Genomic DNA, 27299 nt, shown 5'->3' with positions numbered 1-27299 from the left:
AAATTACATGCATTGGTGTGATGGCTAACCAGGTGTCTTGTGTTTGTTTATTTAGGTACAAACTGACAGTGTAGAGCTTTGCCTTTTTAATTCTGACTCGGTCGACAGCCAAGCCAGGATGTCGCGCACTGACACATTGCTTCCCAGTTGTTGGTTGCAACGTTTAGGCAGGGAAATAGTCAGGCTAGATGAGTTTGACTTGTGCCAAACATTGTTTTAAATGGCATTGTTTTGTTCGCCTTTCCCCCGATAGGTTTTGCTACATTTAAGGTTTGTTTAGCTGTCTTCTCCCGTACCCTGTTACTTAGCGCTTGGGGCTACCTAAGGCTTGCTTTTTTCGGTGCTATTTCAGCTACTTGGCCTCCCACTTTCTTGTTTACTGGATCGTGCTAAATTACGGAGTGACATCACTTGTTGCTTTATGTATCTAACTAATGCTAATTGCCTGTGCGTTTGCTTCAGCTTGCTGTTTTGTCAGCAGTCGACTGACACAATTTAACACGGATTGCACATAATGTAACCAGTTTAGCTACCTAGTTGGTAGATAGCTACATTTGAGTTAATGCTGATATAACGCTAAGAATGCATGAATTGAACGCTCAGCGACCTTGCATTGACGCTGGTGTATACACACCCGAACGCTATTATCTATATGTTGGAAGTCGTTTTGAAATAATACCCAACCAGTCCCTAAAGCCCGGAAATAAGTCTATTATAGAATCACGGGTGCAGTCGAAAGGGAGATAGGCTAATTGAATGTACTTTGATCTTTTGAAACATGTCTTAATATAATTTAAAAATGTTCAATGAAAATAGCATTAACTCAAGCAATTGGCAAGTATGACACTTAACTGTATCCTGTATGCCAGCGGCATGAAAGCGACAGCCAGTTCCGTGATGTGGAAATGTAATTTTTATGTCGAGAGGTTCTCTATGCTTTTATCTTTACGAACGTTTATGGAAGGAAACTATTTGCCATACTATTTATGTAATCGACGTGAGACAGTGGGGTGTAAGATGAGCTTGGTTTTATATGTAGGCTAAGGTAAACGCAGTGAGAGTGTTCGTCGCTAGGCGCTTCTCTATCCTGGCCGCTTCTCACGGATAGTCAGTGAAATGTTCACAGTGACTCTCCTTATCTTTTCCCCTACAGCCACGAAAACAAGTGACACGCAGCTTCCTGTTGATGAAGTTTTAATCTGTGTAACTTGTAACCCATCAGACATGACCATTTGCTCTCTCTCTTGTTTCTCCCTGTACTGCACCCACCCCCCCCCCCCCCTTACACACACAGCACTGTGTCTATGACCTCCCTGGCAGGCCAGCCGGAGAAATGTACCCCCCCACAAGAAAGGATTTTGTGTCTTTAACCCTGTCTGAGCGGGACCCCCGTACCTACAATAACGGGAAGCAGTGGCGCAGGCAGTCCTGCTGGAGGGTGAGTTTTCTTTTTTTTAATCCCCTCAACTGTAACCTGCTTAATCCATTTTATTTGCTGTGATAGATCCCTTGCATCATTTCTGCTACATTCGTTTCTACTGCTATTTTACATCAGGTTGGCCAGTGGAGGATTGGCTCCTCCTCTGTAGCTGGGTTCCTCTCGAGATTTCTTCCCTTTAGGGAGTTTTTTCTCACCACCGTTTAAGGGTTTGCTTCCCACTGGGAGTTTTTTACCTTATGCACCTGCTATTTGGAGGTTCAGGCCTGGTGTTGGCTCTGTTTGCTCTTTTTGCTCTGCCTCTTGCCTTGCTACTCTGTAAAGCATCTTTATGACAGTTCTTTGTAAAAAGTGCTATACAAATAAAATTGAGTTTTTTTTTCCAAATGAATGGGTTTTCTATATATAAAGTAACAATGATTTTGTTTTACTAGATATTTACAGAATCCGTGGAGTTTACGTGAGAATTGAACCTACAACATCCTAAGTGAACCTGCAATTCGTAGTCTTTAATACATCGACTCGCCAATTCAAAACAGACCATGCACACAATTCATGCACATATCTATGATTGGAGCAGCCACTGAGGAAATATTTAAAATTTCAATGCAGTTCTGTTTTTAAACAGGATTTGCATTCAAATATCTGATACAGCATCTTCAGTTTTTTTCGTTTTGGGTGGGGGTGGGGGGAGGGGGGGTGAGATTAAAATTTTTGTATTTTTTTAAAGCTGATGATGCTGCAGCAGCCTGGTTTCACTGTCATTGAGAATGACTTGGTGATGCAGGGGTGCCGGTGCTTGAGTGATTTAAATGGAGAGAAAAGAGGATTGCACCTGCAGTGTGTGTGAAAGGGTAGTTCAACATAATGCATATTTGAGGACCTTGATCTCCTGGCCTGTCGCAGCCCACTGTTTAAGCTGCGGCTCTCTGGAAGAGCCAGACAAACAGGGAGCTCTCCCATGTGGGCACTGATTTAGAGAGCACCACTGTTTGCACTGTGGTTCTCGTCCTATTACTGTTCATGCATTATTAAGTACAGACGGGCAGCGAGGAGGACGCCTATGCCAGTGCTGACGATATAGAGGGCGGTGCAGAGTCAGGCCCCCGGAGTGATTACACTGGTGTGGAGCAGGCTGTCTCCCCGAGGACTTGGTAAACCTGGGGAACAGATGGCTCACAAGCTGTAGTCTGCACAAAGCACACAAGCGAATACGCTGGTAGCCCTGCTGAGGGTCATGATATACATGAATGTGCGTGTGTAATTTGTGCGCATAATTATAGGCTCTGTTATGGACCTCTGTATATCAACAGTTTTTCCATTATTAAATAATTAATCATAACGATACCACTTAAGTCTTGTGGACTTTGTACGGTCATTTATATGCCGGCTGAATCTGTATGACCTTACTCCAGTGTTCTGAAAACGGCAAAACGGAAGACGTGAACTTGAGCTTGAACGTGAGGCTAGCTGATGCTATAGTCAGTTAGCCATTTGAACCAATTTGCTATGCTGGTCAGGTACCCACAAAATAATTGTCCTCGGTTTAAAAAAAAAATCCTAGTATTATGTGTACGCTTGTGAATTAAATTTATGCAAATGAACAGAGAATTCAAACAAACATATTTACAGTAGGCCTAACTGAAATATTTGCATGACAAATGCTTGTCACGTTTGCATGGCCTTACGTGCCTTTATTTGACAGCTGAATATTGTACATCTTGATCAGAATCTGAATTAAATTCTGAATATCTTTTTCTGGTTGAGAAATTTATACCAGAGCATGTTTAAAATGTGCCTGTTTTCAGTATTGATGTCAATGTGAACAGTCACTGACAGGGTCTCCTTTGTGGAGCTAGCACCTCGGTTAATTAGGAGCTAGCACCTCGACTAGCAGATAACACTGGGTGTGTGAATGTGCGCCCTTTCTCTTGCTTTCTCTTTTCCCCTGCACAAGTAATTGCTAGATCTGTCCTTGGCAGTATGCTTGGCCGCTGACTGTCTATTTCATCCTTTAATATCTTTTCTCCTCCCTCTCCTGCTGTACAGAGATGGAACATCCTTTCTGCTCTCTGCACTGCTCTAATGGCCAGTCCTCTATATTATAATATAATATAATATAATATATTATAATATAATATAATATATTATATTATATTACTGGCATTTAGCAGACGCTCTTATCCGGAGCGACTAACACAACTTTTTACATTTACATTGTATCCATTTATACAGCTGGATATATACTGAAGCAGGTTACGTACCTTGCTCAAGGGTAAAACAGCAATGTCCAACCTGGGAATCGAACCTGCGACCTTTAAGTCACAAGACCAACTCCTTACCCATTATACTACTCTGCTGCCGTAAACACTGCTGCCCACTGCCATCCTCTCTCTTTTCCGTCTCGCTGTGCAGAAATGGAAGCAGCTGTCCAGGTTGCAGAGGACTCTGGTCCTGGTGGTGCTGCCGCTCATGGTGGTGTGTTTGTTTGCGGCGTACCCCAGCCTGGCCGGACGCTGGAGAGGTACGGACATCCCGCCGGGGCCTTGCAGGGCAGTGGGGGGGCGAGGGGACATTTCCAGGGTTCAGCTACCTAAAGGTCTACGGTCAGTTTGGTCACGTGACCGTGTGTCCACAGGCCTGTCCGACAGGGCGGTGAAGGAGGACCCAGGGAAGGGGCACGACCTGAAGCCCGACGTCCCAGGAGCGGTCCCAGGGGTCATCCCCGAGCCCCCCAAGCAGAACGTGCCCGTCCTGCCTGAGGCTGCTCCAGTGGTCAGTGCAGTGCTGTCGCACACCCGTCCTATAGCTGTCGTGCACTCGTCACACTTACATCATAGACTTGCCGCACACCTGTAGCTCACCAGTGATGTCACACTTCTGCTGAAGGGAATTTCCTGAATTTGGACAAAAAATTTCCTTCATGTCTCAATATTTCCTGGCATCTTCTTAAAGGCCCTTCCTATTCAGGAAGCATATTTGATGCATGTTTGAGATTAGAGTCACACTTTTTGAGACATTTTTGACCCTTAAGGTACCTCCTTTAAGATCCTGCCATTAATGAATCGCACATTGTACTGACATTGTGGTATCATTATAATACTTCTGCACTATTTTAAATTATAACTGTTCTGTACATCTTTGTACGTTGATTTATTAATTTTGAAAAGAGAAATATGAACATTTCAAAAGGACATTTTTTGATATGCTAGTGCATTATAGCTCATGCAGACAGCTGTATTGTACATGCAATGTCCCTGAATCTAAGCAACGTTATGCTTGGCTGGTTGGAGGGGAGACCTCTTGGGAAAACTGAGTTGCTGCTGGAAGAGGTGCACTGGGCTTCCATAGGGATTCACTCCTCCTTATATCAAACACAGAGATGCCAAAAAGTGTAGGGGAAACCCCAGAGTCCTGGACAAAATGCCCTATAAAAACAGGCTCTTTACAACTGACTGTCTAATCATTCCCCCAAATTAGATGGGTTACACCGTTGAAACTGCACAAACATGCACGGCCTGTCCGCTGTAGCTTGTAAATGAGTTGCTCTTGGTAGGCCCACCTGGTTAAATAATGATGAAGTAAAACAAATTGACACCCATTAAGAGCACCAGGGTGCACCAAACCGCAGAAAACAGCTAAGTAACACCGCGAGGAAGCTCTCTCCCCGTCTCCACCCGTGACTCCACCCCTCTCTCCCCTCCCCCGTCTCTCCGGCGCGGAGCAGAGGAGACCGTTCCCCAAGCGCGGACCCCCTGGCCTGCAGAGCCGCATGCAGAAGAGAGGGAACGCGTCAGACTCGCAGGTAGAGGAGGAGAAGCCGGCGGTGAAGAGCGGGGAGCAGGGCGGAGGAGAGAAGCCGCTGGTCAGGTAGGGCTTGTGTTTATAGTATAGGGCTACCTTCTTTCTGAGTGTCGAGGTGCACAATGCAGAGGTTTGTTCATAAGCTCATCTGGAAACAGATAAAACCTAAAAGACCGTTAAATGTGCATGAATGCATGACGATCAGGCAAAAAATCTTGAGGTCAGAATTAAATGAAAGTCAACCATCCCTGTCTACACGTGTGTGTGTGTGTGTGTTCAGCTGGAGAGGGGCCATCATCGAGGCAGATCAGACCACCGACCCACAGCCGTCGTTGCAGGGGAAGGAGCGGGACGCGGCGCCTGGGGAACCCCCTGGGGTCACCCCGCAGAAGCCCGGTGGGTACTGCACGCTTCCCCTTCTCCAGCGCCTGTCCTCTCCCACTCTCCTGTGGCCTGGGCCGTAACTCGCACATCCATCAGCTTCAGCCAGTCTGTGACTGGACCCATATGGACAGCCGGCTGCTCACATAAACCGCAGAGCCGGCGTTGCATTTTGAATGCTTTATTGTAGCATTAATTAACAGTACAGTAATTAGTGTAGGGCCTCAGGCAATGTTTTTTAGCCTGCAGCCATGTGCTAGTTTTACTTCCTAAACAGCTTAGTAAAGCTGTAGGGCAATGATGCTCATTTTCCTCTGTGTGTTTGTGTGTGTGTGTGTGTGCGTGCGTGCGTTTATGTGTGTGTATGTGTGTGTGTGTGTGTGTGTGTGCGTGCGTGAGTTTGTGTGTGTGTGTGTGTGTGTGTGTGTGTGTGTGTGTGCACGCACGCGTGTCTGTAATTAGTTACTGACCCAGTGAAGAGGCAGGAGGCAGTAAAAGAGGCTTTCAGACACGCCTGGAAGGGCTACAAGGATTTTGCCTGGGGTCACGACGAGCTGAAGCCCATCACCAAGTCGTTCGGGGAGTGGTTTAACCTGGGCCTGACCCTCATCGACGCCCTCGACACCATGTGGATCCTGGGCCTGAAAGAAGGTACCGGAAACCTGGCTTCCCTTAGTCATCCTCCCCCGTAACGGCGTTCCGACAGCACAGGCTCAGAAACCGTAGCAACGTTGAAACCGTAGCAACCGTAAACCTTCTCTTCGGGCAGAGTTCGAGGAGGCCAAGGCCTGGGTGGCCACGGAGCTGTCCTTCTCCAAGAACGTAGACGTGAACCTGTTTGAGAGCACCATCCGCATCCTGGGCGGCCTCCTGAGCACCTACCACCTGACCGGCGACGCCCTGTTCCTGGACAAGGCTGTGAGTCAGAGGGCCCGGCCCCGCCCTTTCCTCTCGACTTCTTAGCCTGTAACTGGGCCCCTGTCACTAAGACATTTCCGGTTTGGAACTTGTGTGTTATACGTCAGTAGTAAGGCTAGGCGATATACCACAGTGGTCATTTTTGAATGCAGTACCGGTCGTTAGCACAATGTGGTGTATTGCCTTTTTGTAATCTTTTTCTGTAATTATACCTGATGCGGTAGTGAACATCCAAATTTTCCACCTGAAATGCTTCCCGGCAAAAAAACGTATCCACTGTTATCTATTTGGTGTTTATAAGACACCCAATCAGCAGCAAGGCCTTGCAACTTGTAAGTGATTGACAAAAACACATCACATGATCACATGAAAGCTGTACGACCTGCCTGCCAATATGTCTTATGGACACCCGGTGTTTTTTCAAGGAAACGTTTAACGAGGCCTCTGAGGTTTGGATGTTTACTACCACGTGAGGTATAATGAAAGAAAGAAAGATGAAAAGAACGGCAGCTCACCATATGATGGCGATGACCAGTACAGCAGTAGATAATTTTAATTTGCGGTATATCGGCCAGCTCTAGTCATTAGCTATGACAACAGCAGGACTCAGTTGGCTTTATCCCCTTCAGGGGTATGGTGGTGTGAAGTCCGCCGGGGGTTACGTGGGTTGCTGCTGCTCTAGCTCCGCCCAACTGGGTGCCCGCAGCCCCAGGGTGGTGTTCTGCGTTTCTATAGCAGCAGGGTGGTGTTCATGTGTCCCGCCTCCCCTTCTCATTAGAATAACAGTTAATCCTCACGGAGCTGGATCATTTGTTTGCGCCTGCCATGTGGTGAGAGTTGTCTTTTTTTTGAAGCCCTTTGTTTTGGTAAGCCTTTCTTCGTTGTGTCGCGTCTACCGCTCCCCCGCAGAGGGACATAGGGTCCAGGCTGATGCCCGCCTTCAACACCCCCTCCAAAATCCCGTACTCGGACGTGAACATCGGGAAGGGCACGGCGCACTCGCCCCGCTGGACGTCGGACAGCACCGTGGCGGAAGTGACCAGCATCCAGCTGGAGTTCCGCGAGCTGAGCCGGCTCACTCAGGACCCGCGCTATAGGGTGAGCCCCGCAGAGACGCCCACCAATCAGGGTCCTGTATCCTCCCCCTCAGACACTCATCAGCCTCACCACTCTGGTACACTTAGAGCAGTGCTTCCCAAAGCGTTGCAGTATCCAGGTATTATGCGTTTCACCTCAAGCACACCTGATACAAATGATGAGAGTCACGGAATGTTCTGGACTTTCTTGTTCTTCAGCACTTATTTTTCTATAAACTATGTTGATTACTGCTTTTATGAAAACTCTAGGTCTAAACTGGTGGCCGGCCAACCATTAGAGCCTGTGGCTCCCTACCTGAGGAGAGACACTCCCATAGTGTGCCCTGTCCATCCCCTCTGTAAACTCACCACGACCCCCCTCTCCCCCCCAGGACGCCGTGGACGAAGTGATGCGGCTGGTGCACAAGCTGGACGGGAAGCACGAGGGCCTGGTGCCCATGTTCATCAACACCAACAGCGGGCAGTTCACCCACCTGGGCGTGTACACGCTGGGGGCGCGCGCCGACAGCTACTACGAGTACCTGCTGAAGCAGTGGGTCCAGGGCGGGAAGAGGGAGACCGAGTGAGTCGCGCTTCTTTCATCCTCCATCTTTGATTTGATCTCTTCACGGCTGTGAAGCGCGAGTGAAGTCAGTGTCATTAGAACAGGACCAGATATGCCGTATACTGTGCTATAAAACTTCATACGCAGTTATGTGATGTGCGGCTTACTGAAGGGACTTTAACTCCTGTCGATCAACTCTTCACCAACCAGACTCCTATTCGTAGGCGTTGAATGGTACGGCTATTTACCAGAAGGTTGCAGGGTGAGTCCTAGGTGGGGGCAGTGCTGACATGCAGTTCATACACAGTTAATACACAGTTGTATGAGTGAACAGTATGGCATTTGTCTTATCACATGCTGTCAGCCAGCCAAATGTCCCAACAGCAAAAAAAAATCTGCTTAATTATATCTAAATGATTACACCATGATTTATGCCACTTTAATATCTGGTATTCAGTCCGTTTCAATTCTGTTCCCTTGGCTTGTGGCAAGCCAGCATGCTTGTATCGTGCTTTGAGTACTTGAACAATTTTTATTTTTATTTCTTTTTGCTTCACTCTGCTTTGCTGAGGGGCAAGGCTACCAGTTTCTGACATCAGTAACCTAAGCACGTCGTTAAAGGATAATGACAGTTTACAACCATTTTTTAAAAATTTCACTGCAGGGGTGTACTGTCCTTGTGAACAGCGGTAATACCATGTAGATAAGATATCGGGCGCCGGGACTGATACGGGGGAAATTCGAGGGTCGTGTAAGGAGGGCGTAAGCTTTTTGATCATTCGCTAGGAGAGAGATTAAGCTGCGTGGGTCCCACAGTGGGAGGACGCCGAGCTTTGCACTGAAAAATTAATCATCCCATCAGGCAGCGGCGGTTTATCTCCATCCGCCGTTACCCTAAAGGCAGAGGGGCTGAATTATTCATGCGCCACGACATGACACCACCGCCCTCTTCAGGATCCTGGTGGCGAAACGGCTTACAGCTAGCGAGCGAACACAGTTCAGCGAAGCAGAGCCTCGCTGGAGAACGCCGGAGCCAGAATAGCAGGGCTGCAGTGTCTGCTGGTATTCGCAGTTTCCTTTCAGTTTGTGGCCAATTAAGGCCTTGGAAACAAGGTGTTTGGACTCTTTAGGCAGTCAGTGACTTAAATTCATCTTAATCAAGAAAGTGTTGTAACGCACCAAAAAACAGCACACTGCAGTCAGCCAAGACTGGAGTCTACACCTGTGCAGTAATGCCAACAGTCAGGCAGTGATTTGTGCTTCTGTTTGCCCCCTGTGTTCCACCAGGGGGCAGCACTTCAACACTGTAAACAAGCACATACCAGATTTAGATTTGAGTGTTACCATAAATTTAAAATGAATATGCTATTAAGTGTGCATATAAAAAATATATATCCTGCCCCTTCCGCGTGTGAGCTCAAGATTAGGACACTGCTGAAATGTATGGTTATTCAAATTCCTCTTGACAAACTGCAACAATCTTGGAGTGCAAGGAAAAGGCCATATCTAAATGTAATTCACTACAATTCCCAGAGAGGGGGACAGGATAAGCAATGCATTATTGGATTTGTATAAATGCTAGTTGACCTCAAGTAGATTTGGAAACCCATGAAGGAATTGCAAGATTGCACTTCAAATTTATCATAAAACTAGCACGGAGCATTTTAATGCAGATCTCTCCTTAGAATGAGCTTATTAAATCCTACATTTAATGACCAAGTTATGTGCGGCCTATTCAAACAGTTTCAAACTATTATCACTTTCAGCATCTCTATAATTTCTAATTACTGTGCGCAGTATATAAAAGGCAACTCTGCTTGAATGAATAATGTAGCTCATTGAACTGTAGTCTGTAGCATTCATTCATTTCTTATGCATGTGCCCACATCCCACAGACCCTCATTTGGTACACAGTGAGATTTAAAAATCTGCGTTTTATACTAATTCACTTGCATTCTGATTAAAATGAACTTTTTTTTGCCATAGTATGCCAACTGACAATAACACAATAAATGTCTTTCATAATTTTGTTCGGACATTTGTAGCAGAAGTAGGCTGAAGCATCGGGATGAAATAAGATGAAAATAATGTTTTGGCATTCTGATCAAAAACTTTTGTCATGCAGACAAATAAAATGAAAAAACCCTAGGATCGAATTCTGTTTTAATTTACTCACGTTGAGCAAGCTAGCTAGTGTGACATCTCATTTTCAACATTTCATATGAAGTGCTTTCTCATTGGCTGTTGCAGTGCTACCAACGGCTGTGTGACAGGCACGTGCACCGATAGGCAACTAAAGACAGACGTCCGGCCCTGAGATTGCAAAAGTGCCCTTGTGGCTGAGGCAGTTCTTTTATTTTTATTTTTTTCTTAAAAAAAGGTGTAAGGTGCCCTTTTTTAGCATTTGTCCCCCCAAACAGTCTGTGCACAGTCCTACTGTGTAAATATGATCAATAAACAACACAATTCTCTGACACCGAAATTGGCTCAAAGAAACGGGAGTAATAATTTTGTTGTGGTTCATGTCTGAGTCATTGCCTGTTGTAATTTTTTTTTTAAAGACCTTGGAGTATCGGCGTTTATAGTACACAGTGTCTTTTTTCCCTGCGTTTTTATTCTTTTTTTTTGTTTCTGCATTAACGCACCCACTGGTGAGGGAATGTATGCGAATTATTCTGTGTAAATGTGAAAAGATTGTCCCGAGAAAGCATTCCAGTCACTATTTAATGGGAGCTGAAATCCAAAAACAGTTGATATTGTGTGTGTGTGTGTGTGTATTTGTGTGTGTGTGTGTGTGTGTGTGTGTGTGTGCGCACGCTCTTCAGGCTACTGGAGGACTACCTGAAGTCCATGGAGGGGGTGAAGAAGAATCTGCTGAGGAAGTCGTCTCCCAGCGGACTCACCTTCGTGGGGGAGCTGTCCCACGGCCACTTCAGCCCCAAAATGGTCAGCCCCTCTGCCCCGCCCACCCAAACACAATAACCAACAAATTCCATCCATTGAGATAACTCCTGATTCAGGCTATAGACCTGAACAAGTTACTACTTATATATCCTTGCATTTATATAGCACTTTCCTGAATGCTCAAAGTGCTTTACAGTGAAGGGGAACTCACCTCACCCACCACCAATGTGTAGCACCCACCTGGGTGATGCACGACAGCGAAGGTGGAGAGGGAGAGACCTTTTTGCCAATTAGAACAGCATGGAAGCGGTTTCCTTTCTAGAGAGTGGCGGCGGGGGAGTTGTCAGCCACGGCACCCCACGCGGTACTGTTGGTGGATATTAGTTCCTGTCTTTCGCTGACTCGTGCCCCCCCTCGCCCGCAGGACCACCTGGTGTGCTTCCTGCCGGGCACGCTGGCGCTGGGCGCCCACCACGGCCTGCCCGGGGACCACATGGAGCTGGCCCAGCGGCTGATGGAGACCTGCTACCAGATGTACGCGCAGATGGAGACGGGCCTGAGCCCCGAGATCGTGCACTTCAACATGCAGGCCGGCGAGAGCCGAGACGTGGACGTCAAGGTGGGTCACAGGCCGGGGGCCGCGGAGGTGGGGGTGGTGTTCATCCGGGGAGAGGGGAGTTGCATGATATTGTGTCCGACCTTTTGTTAGGCATACTGAGAATCCATTTATTGAAACTGCTTCTGGGGATAGTCTACACACTGGGTTCTCTATCAAGCCAGATATACACCTCTCTCTGTCTCACGGTACGTTCGTCCAAGACTCGTCTCTCTCATAGCACTACCAGCCTCTCTCCCTTCTCTCTCCCAGCACTGATAACTAAGCCTTCTCTTCCGGAAGTATCTGCTGTTCTTATTCTTCAGAAGTGCAGGATACACTTGTATCGCAGGTTGGCTTGTTGCCCAGCAGACCTTGTGCAGACTGATATCAGTGCAGAATGCCCTGTGTGGTAATGGCTTGCCATGTCTCCCTTTCTCTCACTCACTGTGCCCAGCTCGCAGACAGACACAACCTCTTGCGGCCAGAGACGGTGGAGAGCCTGTTCTACCTGTACAGGTTCACCAAAGACCGGAAGTACCAGGACTGGGGCTGGGAGATCTTCCAGAACTTCAACAAGTACACCAGGGTGAGGGACCTCTGCCTGTCTGCCTGTCTTTCTGTCTCAATACATACACACAAATATGCACACACAAAGATTTTAATGAATGGGTTGCGTAATAATACTGGCATATGCCGGGGTATAATCATGATTTGAACATGGGTGGGGGTGGGGGTCGGGGGGAATCACTTAAGAGCCATACCAGACATTGGCTAACGATACTGTTTTTGCTCAGTCCCTCTTTAAATAACATAAGATTGAATTCATAAGTTGAGTTCATTCATTCTATTTTCCCTAAGTTGATTGCCGAAATGTTCAACATGAGTTCTCCTGAACTTAAGTTGCTCAATTTTCATAAGAAATGACCTAACTGTAGCTAACCACATTTCTGACACTTGCTTGTTCAGGATGTAATGAATCCGAAGCTAAAGTGACTGGCCTAAACCTAAAATAGTTCATTCCTTTCCTAAACTGCACTGACAAGCACACTCCCCAAATGACACAGTTCATTTATTAAAACACTATGGAAAGAAAACTAAATAACTTGGCCAACTGACTTCATATTAGATTGTTCCAAATGCATTAATTCCAGTCTGAATTAACCTTCCGCAAGTCGCACCAAAAGTACCCATAAGAATGCTGGAGTGAAACCAGTTTTTGTGCATGTCTACCTTTTTAATAAATGAATATGAATATACTTAGAATAAAAAAGAAAATTATCAATATGACTTTCTCTCCTCAGAGCCTATTGTGCAGTTTTAACGGCATAATATCCAAGCTGGATATCAGCCTGTCCTAACCTGACTCAGAAGCACAGATGGACACTGTCATTGTCCTCTGTCTCTCGCCTTCTGAGTTCTGGCCAAGTGTGACTGAAGGTGCTGTAAGCACCCCTGTGGACATGCGCAGTATCTCCCAAAAGAATAGACAAAAATAACAACTAGTTTGCAATTACAACTACAATGGTTAGTTAACTGTGTAACAGTTTTAACTGTTGATAAAAGCCTACATAATACAAGACCCTTAGCTAAAGAATTTCAAACTCATTGCTGACTTCTGATTGATGGGAAGACTATTCAAACTGCAAATACGCAAATGTTCATTCAGGTTTTATGTGCCTATATTTTAACATTACTGTTATTGAAGCAGGGAGAACCAATGGGAATATCGGTAGACCTATGAAATTCCACGTGGAAAGGAATTTGTAAAAGTATTGGGGCATCTTTAAATAATGGAAGGCACATGTCCCCGTCAATTTATATTGTAATTACGCCTTTGTGCATATGCATATGGCTTAGGAAAAATAATAAAAGTAATTATGCAGCATAGAGGTTGAAAACCATTGCCCAGCCTTGGTATATATCTACTTTAATGAGAAGTTATTTTGGCATGCTAGTAATAACTGCAGGGTTATCTGGATTACGTAAGTGAAGCGTACCTGGGACTTGATAAAGGCTTCTCCGGGGAGTGCGGTGAGAGCTAACGTCCCTCTGTCCTCAGGTGCCCTCCGGTGGTTACACCTCCATCAACAACGTCCGTAACCCCGAGGACCCTAACCCCCGGGACAAGATGGAGAGCTTCTTCCTGGGGGAGACGCTCAAATACTTCTTCCTGCTGTTCTCCGACGACCCCGAGCTGATCAGCCTCGACAAGTACGTCTTCAACACGGAGGCCCATCCCTTGCCGATATGGCCCGACACGCCCCCGGCCGCGGTGTGACGGGAGGCGGGGCATACGGAGAGGAAATGACGGGAGCACAGTTACTTATCTCAGGGCTTAGGAGGAAACAGAGATTTTCTTTCTCTCACACCCCTTCACACCCCCTGCCTTGCCAGCTGGACTGCAGTGGAAACATGCCTTACTTGGATGGGTCTATTGCAGGGAGGTGGTTTTTAATCCATTGCAATTGGCCTTAAACATGTGGTTTTTTTTTTCTTAATTGATAACTCTGGGATCATGATTGAGCCGATGGAGCTGGTTACTCCTCAAGTCCTAGAGTGGGACCCCCGCATACCCCCTACCCCTCCCCACTCTCAAAGTTTCAGAGAAGATTGTGGAGTCTGGGAAGGACTCCCCTGAAACATCTCTTCCTCCGTCCTTCTCCCTTTTCCAAACTGAAATCTGAGCCAAAACTGCCACCCTCCTTTGACCCTTGCATCCTTTGGTGGCCTTGGCCACGCCCCCATCCCGCCCCCTTACCTGCTGAACGAGCGTCATGCGAGGAGATGGCGTCCTGCTGGTGAACAACAACCTCGCACTTCAAAACCCTTCCCACTTGTTTATTCATGACAGATGACAAATTTGAGTCGGTCATAAGCTGCTATTGTTTTTGTTCTTCAGTGGCTGACTTCAAAGTAAGCTAGATTAGATTTATTCATGTCTGTAAGCAAGGGCATTCTTTCCAGAGCTCTTACAGAAACTAAGCAAGGGTGGCCATAAAATGGCAATTTGCTGTGTAGTGGCTTGTAGAAAACCCGCAGTTACAGCAGTAATTGTGACGATGGCCTGGAATTGAATGCTTAGGGTGTCCTCTGTTGTTGGGACCACCATGAGTTGTGAACACATCATGGCACTTCTTTTTCCACTTGTTGGTAGTGTCAAAAAAAGATAGCTTTGCTGTTTTTCTTATCTTTTTCTATTAATGTGTATTGTGTCTGAAATCTGACAAAATGGCGCCTTTTCTACGTGCGCAAACGTTTCAGAGACGTCGGGAGTGCGTTGTGTGGAGATGTAGTGACTTGCAGATTGCTGTGCGGTCTCTTCCACTATATAAGCATCGAAAAGTCTTTCTTCCTCTGCTGTAAATACTATAAAGAACTTCTAGAGTCAGGATCCTAACTGTCAAAGAGATCGTCAAAACCCATGCAGTGCTGCATGGGCAATGCTAGTCTTAAACCACAGAGAACTGCACAGACGCTGGAGGCCTTCAGCTCTGTCTGTGATTCACATTGCCACTCTGCCCTTGACTTTGGAGTTTGGAATACTCAGAAGAACTCAAGAAACAAGCCTGATGTTATTAATGTAGCATTATTGTCAATACATAACAGCACAGTAGTTTTTGAGAAAACATTTCAAAAGGGTTTTTTTTTTTTTTTTGAAGAAACAAAATGAGATTACAATCATTCCTCTAAATAGCCTTGCTTTGACATTAGTCACATTAGTCACTTTTTAATTTTGGACTGCCTGTCATTTAATTTGTGACTTTGTTATTTGTAGCATCAGCAAGGTTTTTGCACTGAGCATAGCGCGTGCACAGAAATGGCTTCATATAGCCTACATTCTAAATTTGTGACATGTCTATTGGATAAAGTATATTTTGTAGACAGTGCATTTGTTTTTAGGTTGGCTTTCAGAGTAGCGTTATTGTAATTTACAGTTAACGCCATAAAGGAACATTAGCATACCTGTTAATTACAGTACTTTATTCCTCAGTGGTTTAAATTCCCTAAAATGTGGCACCTATGCAGTAAGCATTAGCAGGCCTTTTTAACAAGTTTTTCAAATGTTTATATACAGTGTAATCCTATAGATTCTGCCTGTTTCAATTTTGTTGTGCGTTTCATTGTTCATTTGATCTGTGACTACATTGGTTCCATGGCATTTTCCAATCGGGTGTTTTGGCATTTTGCATATCTATGTAACACTGAGGTATCAAGCGCTTCTCCTTTGGGGCTATGTGTGTGCTATATGTATGTATGTGTGTGTGCGCGTTTTCTTTCCAGCCATTCTAGCCTAGGTCCTCCCCACACTAATTTTGCTAATGCTGTACATTAATCAATCTTTTATACATATACATTTATCAGTTTCTATAAAATTATATCAGATGCAGGGATTATATCAAAGGAACCGCTTCAATGCATGATTGCCAAAATGCAAAAATGGAGGCGAAGGGTAATTTAGAATAATTTAGAGTAGCAACAAGTGAGCACCAGACTTTCACTGTAGGTGATTTCACCCCTTAAAGCCAGAATATGAGGGGAGTAATTTGTCTTTTTATGGAGAGTTTGTCATTTCTCTGCTGGGGAAATCTCTTCTTTGAGTTTGATATGCGCAGAGTGGCAGCTGATGGATGGAAAGCCCCTTTAATGACATCACAGGGGAGGAGCTAAAGGTCAGGAGAGTTCATCCCATGCTGATGTATTAGAGATGGGGAGATGTTCATCCACCGCCTCCTCCAGATTTTGTGGAGTTTAGATCCGGGGAACTGCTTCGCATTCATGCCCAGGTCCTTCGCACTTTGGGACCCTTGTAGACTGCCGCAGCATCCTCGCACCTCTGTGCCCGGGCTGAAAATGGACCACGTTCTCTGGGGCAGCCGGCTTCCGGCTGCATTCCCCACCAGGTGTCCACGACTAATCTTTGCCAACTGAGACAATGCTCCATTTCCAAACGTGCCTTCCGCGCTCAGCTGAACAATGTCCCCGTTGTGAATTACCTTTGTCTTTTTTCCCCCATCCCATCTGTGTTCTTTGATTCCTCATTCTCAGTGGTAAATGCTGATGGCCCTTTTCCCCATTTCACCCTTTTCGTTTTCTATTTTTTAATGTTTACATTTTTCTTGTGGATGTATTTAGAATGAGAGAGAGAAAGATATATATATATATTTTTATTAATTTATAATATGAATTACCTTGGCAGGGGAGGTTCCTAATCAAGAAGGTTCCTAATGGTTCATGTTATGGCCTGAAGTCCAATTACAAACATTTTTGTCAATTGTTGTACCGTGATCTGATTCAGAAGGCCAGGGATTTTAAATCAAATACAAATCATATGCTGATCAACAAAAAGTAATTGTTGGGGTGTGGGGTGATCAGTGTTCTCACCCCTACGGATTCCCTCACGTTACAGTGGTTTAAAAGGCAGCTTTGCTCGATCACCTACTTGTGGTTGATGGGATGTATAGTAAATAGCTGGATTGTGTTGCGTTTTTACACTCGCTGAAGTTTTTCTCCCATTTGGGCCTTTATGTTATGTTTAAAACCTTTAGTCTGTTGATGTCACATGATCCAAGTGACATAATTCAACATTCTTAGACATGTCATCACAAAAAAAAAAACAAATTGGGAGTTATCCAATCATATTTTTAAAACATTTTAATGGATTTTCAATGACACATCTCAAGTTTAAAAAACAAATAAAAAATACACCAAAGACATGGCTGATCCTTCCCAAAGACTTTTTAGTCGGTATTTGCTTCATAATGTGGGTGCCACTTTGGCTGTCATGCAGAATCTCTGTTGTACACATGCCAAAACAATGGCCAGTGCGACTGTCTAAACCTGTTAATGGAGCAACATGGATGCCTGTCAGCCATCTACAATCTTGTATGGAGAAATATGTTTTGTACATGTCATCTGGGCTACATTAAAATATTGAAAGAAGCCATTGGTTTGAGTTTCATTTTGGTGAAAAATGCCTGCATTTAAAAGCTTTATAGATTTTTGTTGATTTTACAGCAGCTTGACTTCATTGAGCACAGCTTGTGAAGTTTGAACTTCTGGTTATCCGTTTCGCAAGCAGCTCTCAGAGCGACTTCCTCCTCGCCATCTTCACCCATTGGGCGATAATTTCAGACTCCTTCCTGCGGGCCTCAATCACTGATGAAGGGTCTGCCTCGTTCGAACCCCTGGAGGACAGTTATTTTTATTAACTTGCTCAGTAATGTGCATAATACATGTACTATTAATTTACTTGGCAAACATCGTTACCCTGAGAAACTTGCACAGCATACTTTAATGTCCATTTGTACATCTGGATATTTACTTTAAAAAAATGTGTTAAGCAGATTGCTCAAAGCGGCTGCTTAAAACGACTTGTGTTACCGGGACCTTTCAGGTGAGCTGGTGATTTATCTCCTCACCTCAAGTCTAGGTGATGTGCTCCTTCAGAAATGTTGATTGCGATCAGGGATGGGCTCAAGGACTTTCTTACCTATGACACAAAGTGATAGCTGAAGCAAAATGGGCTCTTGCAACATTAAGGGCATCAACTAAACATTTAAACATATCAAACATCTCTCACCCCTCCATTTGCCCATGGGTCAAGATCCCCATTGGAGAAAATAATGTTGCTGGCTGTGGAGAGAGCTGAGAAGGACAACAGAAACTGATCACCTGTTACTGGACAGTCTGCAGTGAACTTAACTGCAAAAGTACATCTAGCGTGCCAGAGTGGCCAGTTCTATAGCTTAACTGGTCCAGGAACAGCTTTGCCATAGCTAATTTTCCCCCTAAACATAACACTGTTGGACACAGTAACTATACAAACGACATTTACAGTGATTGCTAAACCGCACTTTAACATTTGCATATTCATAAAAGTATAAGCAGTCGATCCATGGTGAAATACTGAGGTCTCATCCCCTATGTGAAAAGCAGACTCACCATCTCCCCAGAACTGGGTTTTGAGCCAGCCTGGACGGGGCACCACGCCCCATCTCTTAGTGCAGTACCGTTCACGGTCCTGTTCCGTGAATGGGAGGGGTGGGAACATGTCGCTGACATTGTTGCTCTCATAGCACAACTCGATCTCCGTGCAGGCCTTTGTGAAGAGAAATAAACACAAACCTCAATGACCTGTTCAGTTTTCATCAGATGAGAAGCTCATGATTTGTTCACTCCCCCTCCAAAAATCGAGGAGCAATTACCTCCTTACCTAACACTGTTGACATACACACCATAAATTTCAATAGAATGAATAACAAATAATATGGTTATTATATAATTTTGCATACTGCTGCATAATGCATTTATAGTATCCTCTAAAACATTTTCTTCCACAAATCTGTGCAGGACAAGTTGTATAACATTTTTTCATATGATCAGTTTTCTACAGATTGTACTGCAGCAATTCAAATAAAGTTCCTCACTCAAGGGTAATATGGCAGCATCCCATGTGGGATGCAAACTGCAACCTTCAGATTTCAATTTCAGGTCCCTGACCACAGCTCCACACTGTCATTTCAGATAAGGTTTAATAGTTGAGGGTCCTGGTTCATAACTTACCTGATAGTCCCATGCAAGACTGTCTAGGCCAAGTCCGCAGCCTGTGGGATCGGCACACTCCAAATACAGTCCATAGAGGTCAAAGCAGGTCAGCTCACTGGAGGAATTGTAGAAAATTCCTGTGGAACATAGAACCAAAAGTGACTGGAACCTAAGTTGCCATGGGGGGAATTTTTGTAAATACTGCAAATACAATCTTCAGCGTACCCAATCGCACACTTCTCACCGAGATACGACTTTCAGCTAGTCTCCAAGGCAACTGATCCCACATTTATCAGGAAAGAACAGTCAATGAGGAAAGGGTACAAGCCCAGACATGTTGAAGATGAATAGTAAAACGTCTAAAGGTTTCTGCGTGTACTCTATGTGGGCGTGTGTGTGTGTGTAGCGGGTGTTCTTTCAACATGTCCCTTGACAACCACAGCCCAGAAACGATTTGTTTGGCATTACAGCATTGATAAGGGCCTGGCCACAGAGCACACACTGGAGTATCCACAATTTCTACTCAAAGGGTGCCTGAGCAACAGCAGCAGGCAAAGAACAACAGCAGTACTCAACTTCACTGGAAGGGAGAAGTCTACAGAAAACCCGAGAGAGGCAGTCTTCCTCTACCATTATCATTATTATCTCAACTGAGATCATCTTTTTGTTCAGGAGACTAAACTACTACATGTTGGCTGAATGGACCTCAGAATAATCTACCACCAGCAGCTTCACTGATTATGTGGAAAACAATGGAGCAGAGGAACCAGAGGACTGAGAGTAGGGCGGAGGCAGATCTGATGGATGCAGAGCCGGAAGGAGTGGCAAGGCATCAGGGAGAGGTGGAGGACGGGATGCGGCTGGAGTCGAACACTCATGCCCAGCGCCTCCTGAAAGGGGCAGGGTCCCTGTGGCAAGAGGGATCGCTGTGCGATGTAATTCTGGAGGCAGAGGGGGTGCAATTTGCAGGTCACAGGGCGATCCTGGCGTCTGTCAGCAGCTATTGTCGCCTTTTGTTCACAGGAAGCCCCTCTCCATTTCCCTCAGGAAGGCTGGTAAAGCTTCAGGGGGTCAGAGCCCATGGGTTGGAGCAGGTGCTGGGATTTGTTTACCGTGGTCACATGACCTTGAGCCTGGACGTGGTGGAGGAGACTCTGCAAGCAGCGAAGATCCTAATGATCAGGGATGCCATCAAGATCTGCCTTCACTTCCTAGATGTCAGTCTAACCCCTGAAACCTGTACTCAGATACTATCTGTGGCTCACCGGCTGGGCCCCTCCCAGTTCCACCGCAGAGTTTTGGGATACTTGGGAGCCAACTGTAAGAGCTTGCTGAAAGACCCGGAGACCCTGTTGGATCTGGACCCCAAGGCCCTGCTTGAGCTGGTGAGTCAAGATGACCTGGGGGACATCAGCGAGACCAACGTGCTCCGTGGCGCCCTCCGTTGGCTGCAGCACAATCCTGACCACGCTGTTCATGCACATGCCGTCTTCTGCAAGTTGCGGCTCCCCCTGGTCCCCCCAGAGGCTCTGTTGGATGAGCTGGGGGAGCGCCCCCTGGTGTGCGCTGACCCACATTGCCTTCAGCTGCTGCGCCAGGCACTGGCCTACCATGCCCAGCCCTACCTCCAGCCAGCCCTCCAGGGCCCCTCCACAACCGTCCGTGGGGCTACGCCATGCCTGGTGGTGCTGGGTGGCAGGACTGCGGGTAATCAGGTAAGTCGGGAAGTTTGGGCAACGGCGGAGGGTGACATGGACTGGAGTAGACTGGGAGAATTGGGAGCCCCACTGTACAATCACTGCTGCGTCGTGCTCAACAACTTCCTCTTCGTCCTGGGTGGGCAGCACCAGTTCGATCCTTGCGGAAAACAGCCAACCAACGAGGCAAGTCTTCTACTTTCTTGGTGAGAAATGCAGTTTCCCACAAGATCAGACAGCAGTATGCGATAATGTTGTCCCAGTCACTCAAACCTCCACGGACCTAATATGGTATCTTTAGTTTAATTACAGTAGTAACATAAATAAAGCAACTGATCGTAATAAAAAGTAGAAACCAGTTTCTGTTAAGCTCAGCAGTTACAGCCCTTTAAATTTCAAATAATTACTTCGCAAGTCATTTCTCTGACAGTATAATGTAAATTAAAACATAAAAGCGTGGCAGCATGTGAACAAGGGCAGCTGGCTATGTCTGGAGAGTCTGAGACCGCTGGCCAATCAGAGCCTTCCATTCCTGTGAAAATGCCTTCGTTCCCATCTGTTCAGGTGCACAGATACGACCCCAGAAGTGAAAGCTGGCTACAGGTGCCCGGGATGCTTGAGAAAAGGACCCGCTTCCATGCTGACGTGCTCTCAGAAGGGCTGGTTGCCGTAGCCGGGGGAACATCGCTAGGGAAACTGACAGCGAGCACAGAGAGGTACAGCCTCGGAGAAGACCGCTGGGAGCCGACCGCCCCCCTCCCTGTAGCTGTGGTGGACCATGCTGGAGCCACGCACAAAGGGATCCTCTACATCTCAGGTAACACACACACACACACACACACGTACAAACGACTATGAGCCAAAATTACAATCCATCCAGGTTATCACTAAATACTGTTGCAACTGTTCAGGCCTTTCAAGAAAGTTAAAGATGACTCAAGGTCAATCTGAAGCAATAACATCACATTCTCATGAGCCGACAGTCTGTACAGTTTTGTCAACTTGGGATCTTGACGGGGGGAGTCCTCTCTTTTCGTTGGCCAGGAGGATTCTCTGGCGGAAATACTCTGCCCCACCTCTACAGCTACCTGCCCCGTCTGAAGCGCTGGGTAGTGAACCGCCCCTTGGCCTTCTCGCGCTGCGACCATGGCATGGCCACTCTGGAGGATACCATCTATTGCGTGGGAGGGAGGACACTCAGCAAGGTACAGCCAAAGCACAGGCCCCAAAGGCCGCCTATTATTTTTATAGATCCTCTTTATTAAGGCTCTCTGGAGTCATGGGGTCCCAAGGTGCTCCACGGTGGCGCTAGTTTTAATAATCATTCTTGTTCCGGGTCCCGCCTGCATCTCCATTCCTGTTCAGATGTTGAGCGCTGTTCCCGTTGCAGGAGAAGGAGTGGGTCCACGTGAACGAGATGGAGTCCTACCGTCCGGCGGTCGACCAGTGGACCACGGTGCGGGTGTCCCCACTGAGGTACAGCCTGTTCAGCCTGACGGCCAGTGGCCAGCGACTGTACATCACCGGCGGGGGGTCTCTACACAACAGGAGCAAGACCACGGGGGTCTTCACCTACACCAGGGACAGGAAGTGGGAGAGCGCAGGCATGCTGCCTGTGGTCCTGGCAGATCACTGCGCCTGCATCCTCTCCATCTCGGCACAGACGCTGAGGAGAATCAAATCCCAGGAGCCCCCACTGTCCCCCACACCAAGGAGAGGGGCTGAGAGCTCTGTTGTTCTATAGTCATGAGTGAATGGAAAAGAGGCTTCATGAACCCCACATAGACCTTTCAGTGATGAGACAGGCCTACATATACAGGTGGACATCCCAAGGTAAAGGAAAAGGAAAGGAGAGAATACCAAAAAAAGAGAATCCACATAAAACGACAAAAGGAGTGGGACTGACAATCACCTACTGATTTGAACCAATCAGATACCTTACTTTCCAAAGAACACCAGTTGGAAAAAAGCAGTCATTTATTCTTACAGCAGCACATTGATGGTTCCAACTTTTAAGCAGTTAATGAAGCCTCATCCACTCATCACTCATGGTAACAGAAATTCTGAGTATGGGGTAATGTGGCCACTTACCCACAGTGTCTCTCAGGGCAGGCAGTAGATCAGCTCCACTCAACATGGTGTCGCACGCCACCTACAGGGACATAGTGGGAGGTGCACTTACTCCTTTATTGTAAGCTAAGTACCATGTTCATCCCTGAAAGGTTTTCAGGAAATCTATAGAAATAGTAACAAATCCCTTATATTCTTTTGAAAAAAACTTAATGAAACAATTATAGTTTATGTAACTGGGATGGCAGGTATGTCATCTGACGATGTAAGTGTAGGTTAGCTGTAGCTCCACCAACCCGTAGCTTGAGTGAAAAGCCCACCCTTTTTCAGTATTGTAAGTTCCCCAAAGAGACCCACAGGGTGCAACTGTGGGTAAAAAATTAAAAGGTCATTATATAACCAACTTACTAGCTAGGTTTTTTAAATCAGTTGACTAGCTGGACACCTAATGTAAGTGACTTTTCACTGTTAATAAAATGCATATGTCTTCCTCACAGATAAAAGTGTCCCACCAGCACACTGAAAAGCTTCTGGCAACATCTGTTCCCTTACTGTACCAGTTAACCACACCTTTCAGGGGACTGAAAAGCACTTCCAATGCACCATGTTTGGGCCACTCCTGTTCTTGCTCTAAGTAGATTGGCTCACCCACAGCAGCAATCCCAGAATACTCACCTGCTACTTTTAAGACCAATGAAAAGCCCCAAACTGTTATGCACGTACTGTTGCCCTGGCATCTGGACAGGCATGCTATTAACTGGCTAAGGTTTATGGCACAGTGGCCTGCGCAGCACCAGGGCTTTTTTTGAACATGGTTCTCCACACGGTTCTCCACAGGGGTGGCCAGTACCTTGACGGGATTGGCTGGCATGCTCCCCATGAAGTGGGTGCTGTAGGGGTAGTCCATCATAGCCATCATCGTGAAGGCGTTTCGCAGGAGTCCCTTCAGCTGGTGAATGTCGGCACCACTTGACGGGGTCTTACACAGGGAGAAACCTGACTGGATAGTATGATAATCTGTAAAAGAATGGTGATTATTGGCTGTAAGACACTAAATGGAACACAAGCAGAGTACATTATAAGGACTACAGCAGGCCCATCTTAGCCCCTTGTTTCCCGATAAAATGGTGGACTTTCCTAGCACTGCAGGCAGTTTGGTCTTTACAAATCCCAAAGTTTGACTTCACCAAAAATCCTAACAAGTGCTAGACACACTGTAGACAGGAAGTATAATAACAAGCCTAAACAGACTTAACAGCTTATGGTTGTCATCAAAAAAATCGAATCAACCTTATCAATCCTTTTTGACCTCTTTGAAACGTAGAAATAAGCACTGATTCATTTAATTACTATAAATCATCCTTCAGTCTCCTTATACTGACAGGATAGAGCTGACTTTTCTTAAGTCTCTCTTGATAAATGGTCTGTTAGAGAACTTAATCTAGTCCTGTGGCCCTTCTCCAGAATTTCTTTAGAGATAGTCATTTCTTCTAAATAACATGTTAAAGCAAGGCACAAAAAAAGCAGACTTCTGATTACAACCCTCAATAAGAACACTAATGCTAAACACAGTGAAAGCAAAAAAGCCAGACAGTATTCCAAGAAGATGAAATAGCATAATAACAAATGAGTTTACTGGAAACTGAGGTTCGGTGGTTTGTGCAGAAGAGCATGGCAGGCTGAAATACCTTTATTCTGCGCCAGGTTCTCCAGCTTAAGAAAAGCTCCGCGCACCGCATCTCTACACGCAGGACTGTAGCTCTCAAAATCCTACGGATGAACAAACAGATTTTTTTAAAAGAGAAAATAATGTTCATATACAATTACTACTGTTGCTGTACTCCTTTTGGAGGGGGAAAAAAACTGTCTGAGCTTACCGAGGTCACATCGTGAAAAAACTGTGTTGAATCCCCCATTCCAACAGTAGACAGGATTGGAGCGCTGGCAGCCAGAGCCCCGGCGACGATGTTGGGGTACCTCAGTCTCATGTAGACACTGAGAATGCCCCCGTAACTGTCACAGAGAGAAACATCATCCACTTTCCATTTTGGAGATGAAAGCCAAGACACTTGACATGGTTTTACTCCTTGTTGGTCTATTTGAGACTTTTTTGTATATCCTTCATACTACTTGTACTTGTTCCCTCCCTGAATGGGCAAATCTGATTAAGCCCAGATTTGTGCATTAATTGTAATGGGTAAAAAAAGACTTGAAAATAACCATAGTACACAGACAGCATAATTTCTTCCCCTTAAAAAATTGTGCTTGTAATTATAGCGCCCCTCTAGCAGACCTCTCTATGGTTTACTTTTAAATTTGTCATTACAAATCCCCAATCACATTACTTATTATGCATAAATAGTACGCAATCAATGACGAAATCACATTTAATGAGGTTGCTGTTGCCATTGGAAAAGTATAAGATTTCATTGATCCCATGTGTATTAATTACAATTAAATTAAACTAGATATTAAACTTAAGGTACACTTTGGGGTAGAACTATGGTAGATTTCACTTCGCTGAAAAGAATTTGAGCAGGAATGAATACAAACCTAATTAGAATTGATGAATGAATTGGGGTTCTATTTAAATCAATGTTGAAGACAGGCAGCCTCAGGAGTTCCCTTACCTGCCCCCAAACACAATGACAGGACAGTTGGTGGCTCCCAGCTGCTGTTTCATCTCTGTAATCATCACAGCATAGTCTGCAAGGGCCTGCTCCACTGTCAGCAGGCCCACCTCTGGGATGTTAAAGGAGTCTTTGCCAAATGGAAGCGATTTTCCATAGTATCTCTGTGAAGGGGATAACACAACACTATGATTCTATGTTTTGGTGTAGTGTGTCATAACAATACATGAAACGCAAGCCATATTATGTTCTATCAAGGTATCGGTTATCACTTGTGCAGACATGAAATAGTTGTTATAAAGACAATTTAACACAGTGTTGCAGATACAGCCTCACCTCACTGTATACAAATAAACTGCATTTTGTCCACCTACTGCAACATGACATGAATACAAACATACAGTCTCTCCACCCACTGTCTGAAAAAAAACTTGCTTGGCTCTCAAAACAATGTATAAGCATTAAAACTGCTGTGGTTTAGTTTAATAAACTGTGTTTATTCTACTTCTCCTTCCAAGTCATGGTCACTTATGCAATGAGTCACATTGAACACATACTCACATGTTCAGCAAATATGACCAGAGCGCCTTGCTCGGCAGCCAACTCTGTTATAAAGCCGGAGTTCAACGCGAACTCCCAGATGTCTCCTTCGTTTCCGGTGTAGAAAAATATGGGACCGTGGCCTTTCTTCCAGTACTGATCTGGATGGGACGATGCACACAAAATACACACATTGTAAATATAATGTTATGCGTAATATGCGTTTTTGATCACGATATATTGGTGAATTATTATCAGTTCATAGACTTTAAATCAACATTTTTAATTGTTTGCTATTGATTAAGTCCTGTACATTTTTCCTCTTTATAGCTTCAATTCATTAAGCTTAGAAACTATGCAAAGCAGCTCAAATGCAAAATGACTGCATGTCAGTCACTCACCTGTAATCAAATACCTCTGATCAAAAGTGCCATTACCCATGCTATTAAAATTGAAGTGGTCAAGCACTTGTGTGAAAAACTTTTCTTTAAACTTGGGTTCTGGGTCAGCGTTGATGAAAGGCACTGCATGTTTCTTCCAGGTCGCCTGACAATAAAAAATAATTGACACAACTATGTGTAAGTAAGCATTACGACGCTGAAGTTGTGTAAGCATTAACTGCGTGTTTGACAATGTAACGAAAATGTGCAAGCAAACATGCATGCATCGCCAATGGTTTACATTTTAGCATCACAAACGAAATGTGTAGCTTTCTCTTCACTGTTCGTACTAGCCGGCCAAATGAACAATTCTTGGTCTTTTGCAAGTTAGCAAAATAAGGCAAGTAGTGTTAGCAGGTATAATCAACTGTTGGACAACTAAATGTGTTTCTCACCTCTTCCCTTAATGATTCAGTTTTTCCAGACTTCTTGCTAACTTTGACAGAATCCTGTTGACTGAAAATAAATTCTTCTGGCGAAGGGATCAGAAGAGCGTCAGAAATTTTACTTATGACATACTGCTGGTTAGGATTAGGAAACCCTCTCGTTTCTCCATGTAAACAAAATAACAGCGTAGAAATTAAAACAAACATATGTACTGCCATTTTACAGGTTACAGCATGTTAGTAGCCACTAGTTCGCCAGCTGAATCGATAACAACAAAGGCAGCAGAGTCATATGATTTCTAAGTTC

The 27299-nt window shown here is 45.3% G+C and overlaps 2 protein-coding genes across 4 annotated transcripts in view; one reads left to right on the top strand and one right to left on the bottom strand.

Annotated features, from left to right (window-relative positions):
* man1b1b (mannosidase, alpha, class 1B, member 1b) overlaps positions 1 to 17624 on the top strand; it is an 18510-nt gene extending 886 nt beyond the window's left edge. For 2 of the 3 annotated variants that reach the window (XM_035436325.1, XM_035436326.1), the window contains exons 2-14: positions 1295 to 1438; positions 3854 to 3962; positions 4050 to 4213; positions 5166 to 5308; positions 5523 to 5638; positions 6086 to 6274; positions 6393 to 6541; positions 7451 to 7639; positions 8010 to 8200; positions 11008 to 11128; positions 11511 to 11705; positions 12139 to 12270; positions 13744 to 17624. In XM_035436325.1, the coding sequence (XP_035292216.1) occupies positions 1334 to 1438; positions 3854 to 3962; positions 4050 to 4213; positions 5166 to 5308; positions 5523 to 5638; positions 6086 to 6274; positions 6393 to 6541; positions 7451 to 7639; positions 8010 to 8200; positions 11008 to 11128; positions 11511 to 11705; positions 12139 to 12270; positions 13744 to 13962 (2022 nt within the window). In that variant the 5' untranslated portion in view covers positions 1295 to 1333 and the 3' untranslated portion in view covers positions 13963 to 17624. The remainder of the gene's footprint in view (positions 1 to 1294; positions 1439 to 3853; positions 3963 to 4049; positions 4214 to 5165; positions 5309 to 5522; positions 5639 to 6085; positions 6275 to 6392; positions 6542 to 7450; positions 7640 to 8009; positions 8201 to 11007; positions 11129 to 11510; positions 11706 to 12138; positions 12271 to 13743) is intronic. The other variant, XM_035436327.1, reaches the window with a different exon arrangement.
* On the bottom strand, positions 17322 to 27299 carry dpp7 (dipeptidyl-peptidase 7). Its single transcript, XM_035436328.1, has 13 exons — positions 27002 to 27299; positions 26568 to 26712; positions 26188 to 26327; positions 25627 to 25790; positions 24874 to 25009; positions 24685 to 24766; positions 23847 to 24013; positions 23018 to 23078; positions 19248 to 19366; positions 18627 to 18783; positions 18265 to 18329; positions 18104 to 18174; positions 17322 to 17869 (listed from the first exon to the last, which is right to left on the bottom strand). Exons 1-13 carry the CDS (start codon positions 27209 to 27211, stop codon positions 17767 to 17769), a joined length of 1620 nt encoding a protein of 539 aa, XP_035292219.1. The 5' UTR covers positions 27212 to 27299; the 3' UTR covers positions 17322 to 17766.

The sequence above is a fragment of the Anguilla anguilla genome, chromosome 10, assembly GCF_013347855.1.
Source record: "Anguilla anguilla isolate fAngAng1 chromosome 10, fAngAng1.pri, whole genome shotgun sequence".
NCBI classification, from domain to species: Eukaryota; Metazoa; Chordata; class Actinopteri; order Anguilliformes; family Anguillidae; genus Anguilla; species Anguilla anguilla.
The sequence above is the reverse complement of the archived record's forward strand: the minus strand, read 5'-3'. Positions and strand labels throughout refer to the sequence as shown.

Excerpts from the sequence above, each read along its gene's own strand:
- dpp7 (XM_035436328.1), bottom strand. The coding sequence starts at position 27,211 with ATGGCAGTACATATGTTTGTTTTAATTTCTACGCTGTTATTTTGTTTA. Across the intron at positions 24,767-24,873 it reads TTTTTCACGATGTGACCTCG|GATTTTGAGAGCTACAGTCC; the intron begins GTAAGCTCAGAC and ends GTTCATCCGTAG. Across the intron at positions 18,330-18,626 it reads AACCCAGTTCTGGGGAGATG|CTCTCTCCACAGCCAGCAAC; the intron begins GTGAGTCTGCTT and ends TGTCCTTCTCAG.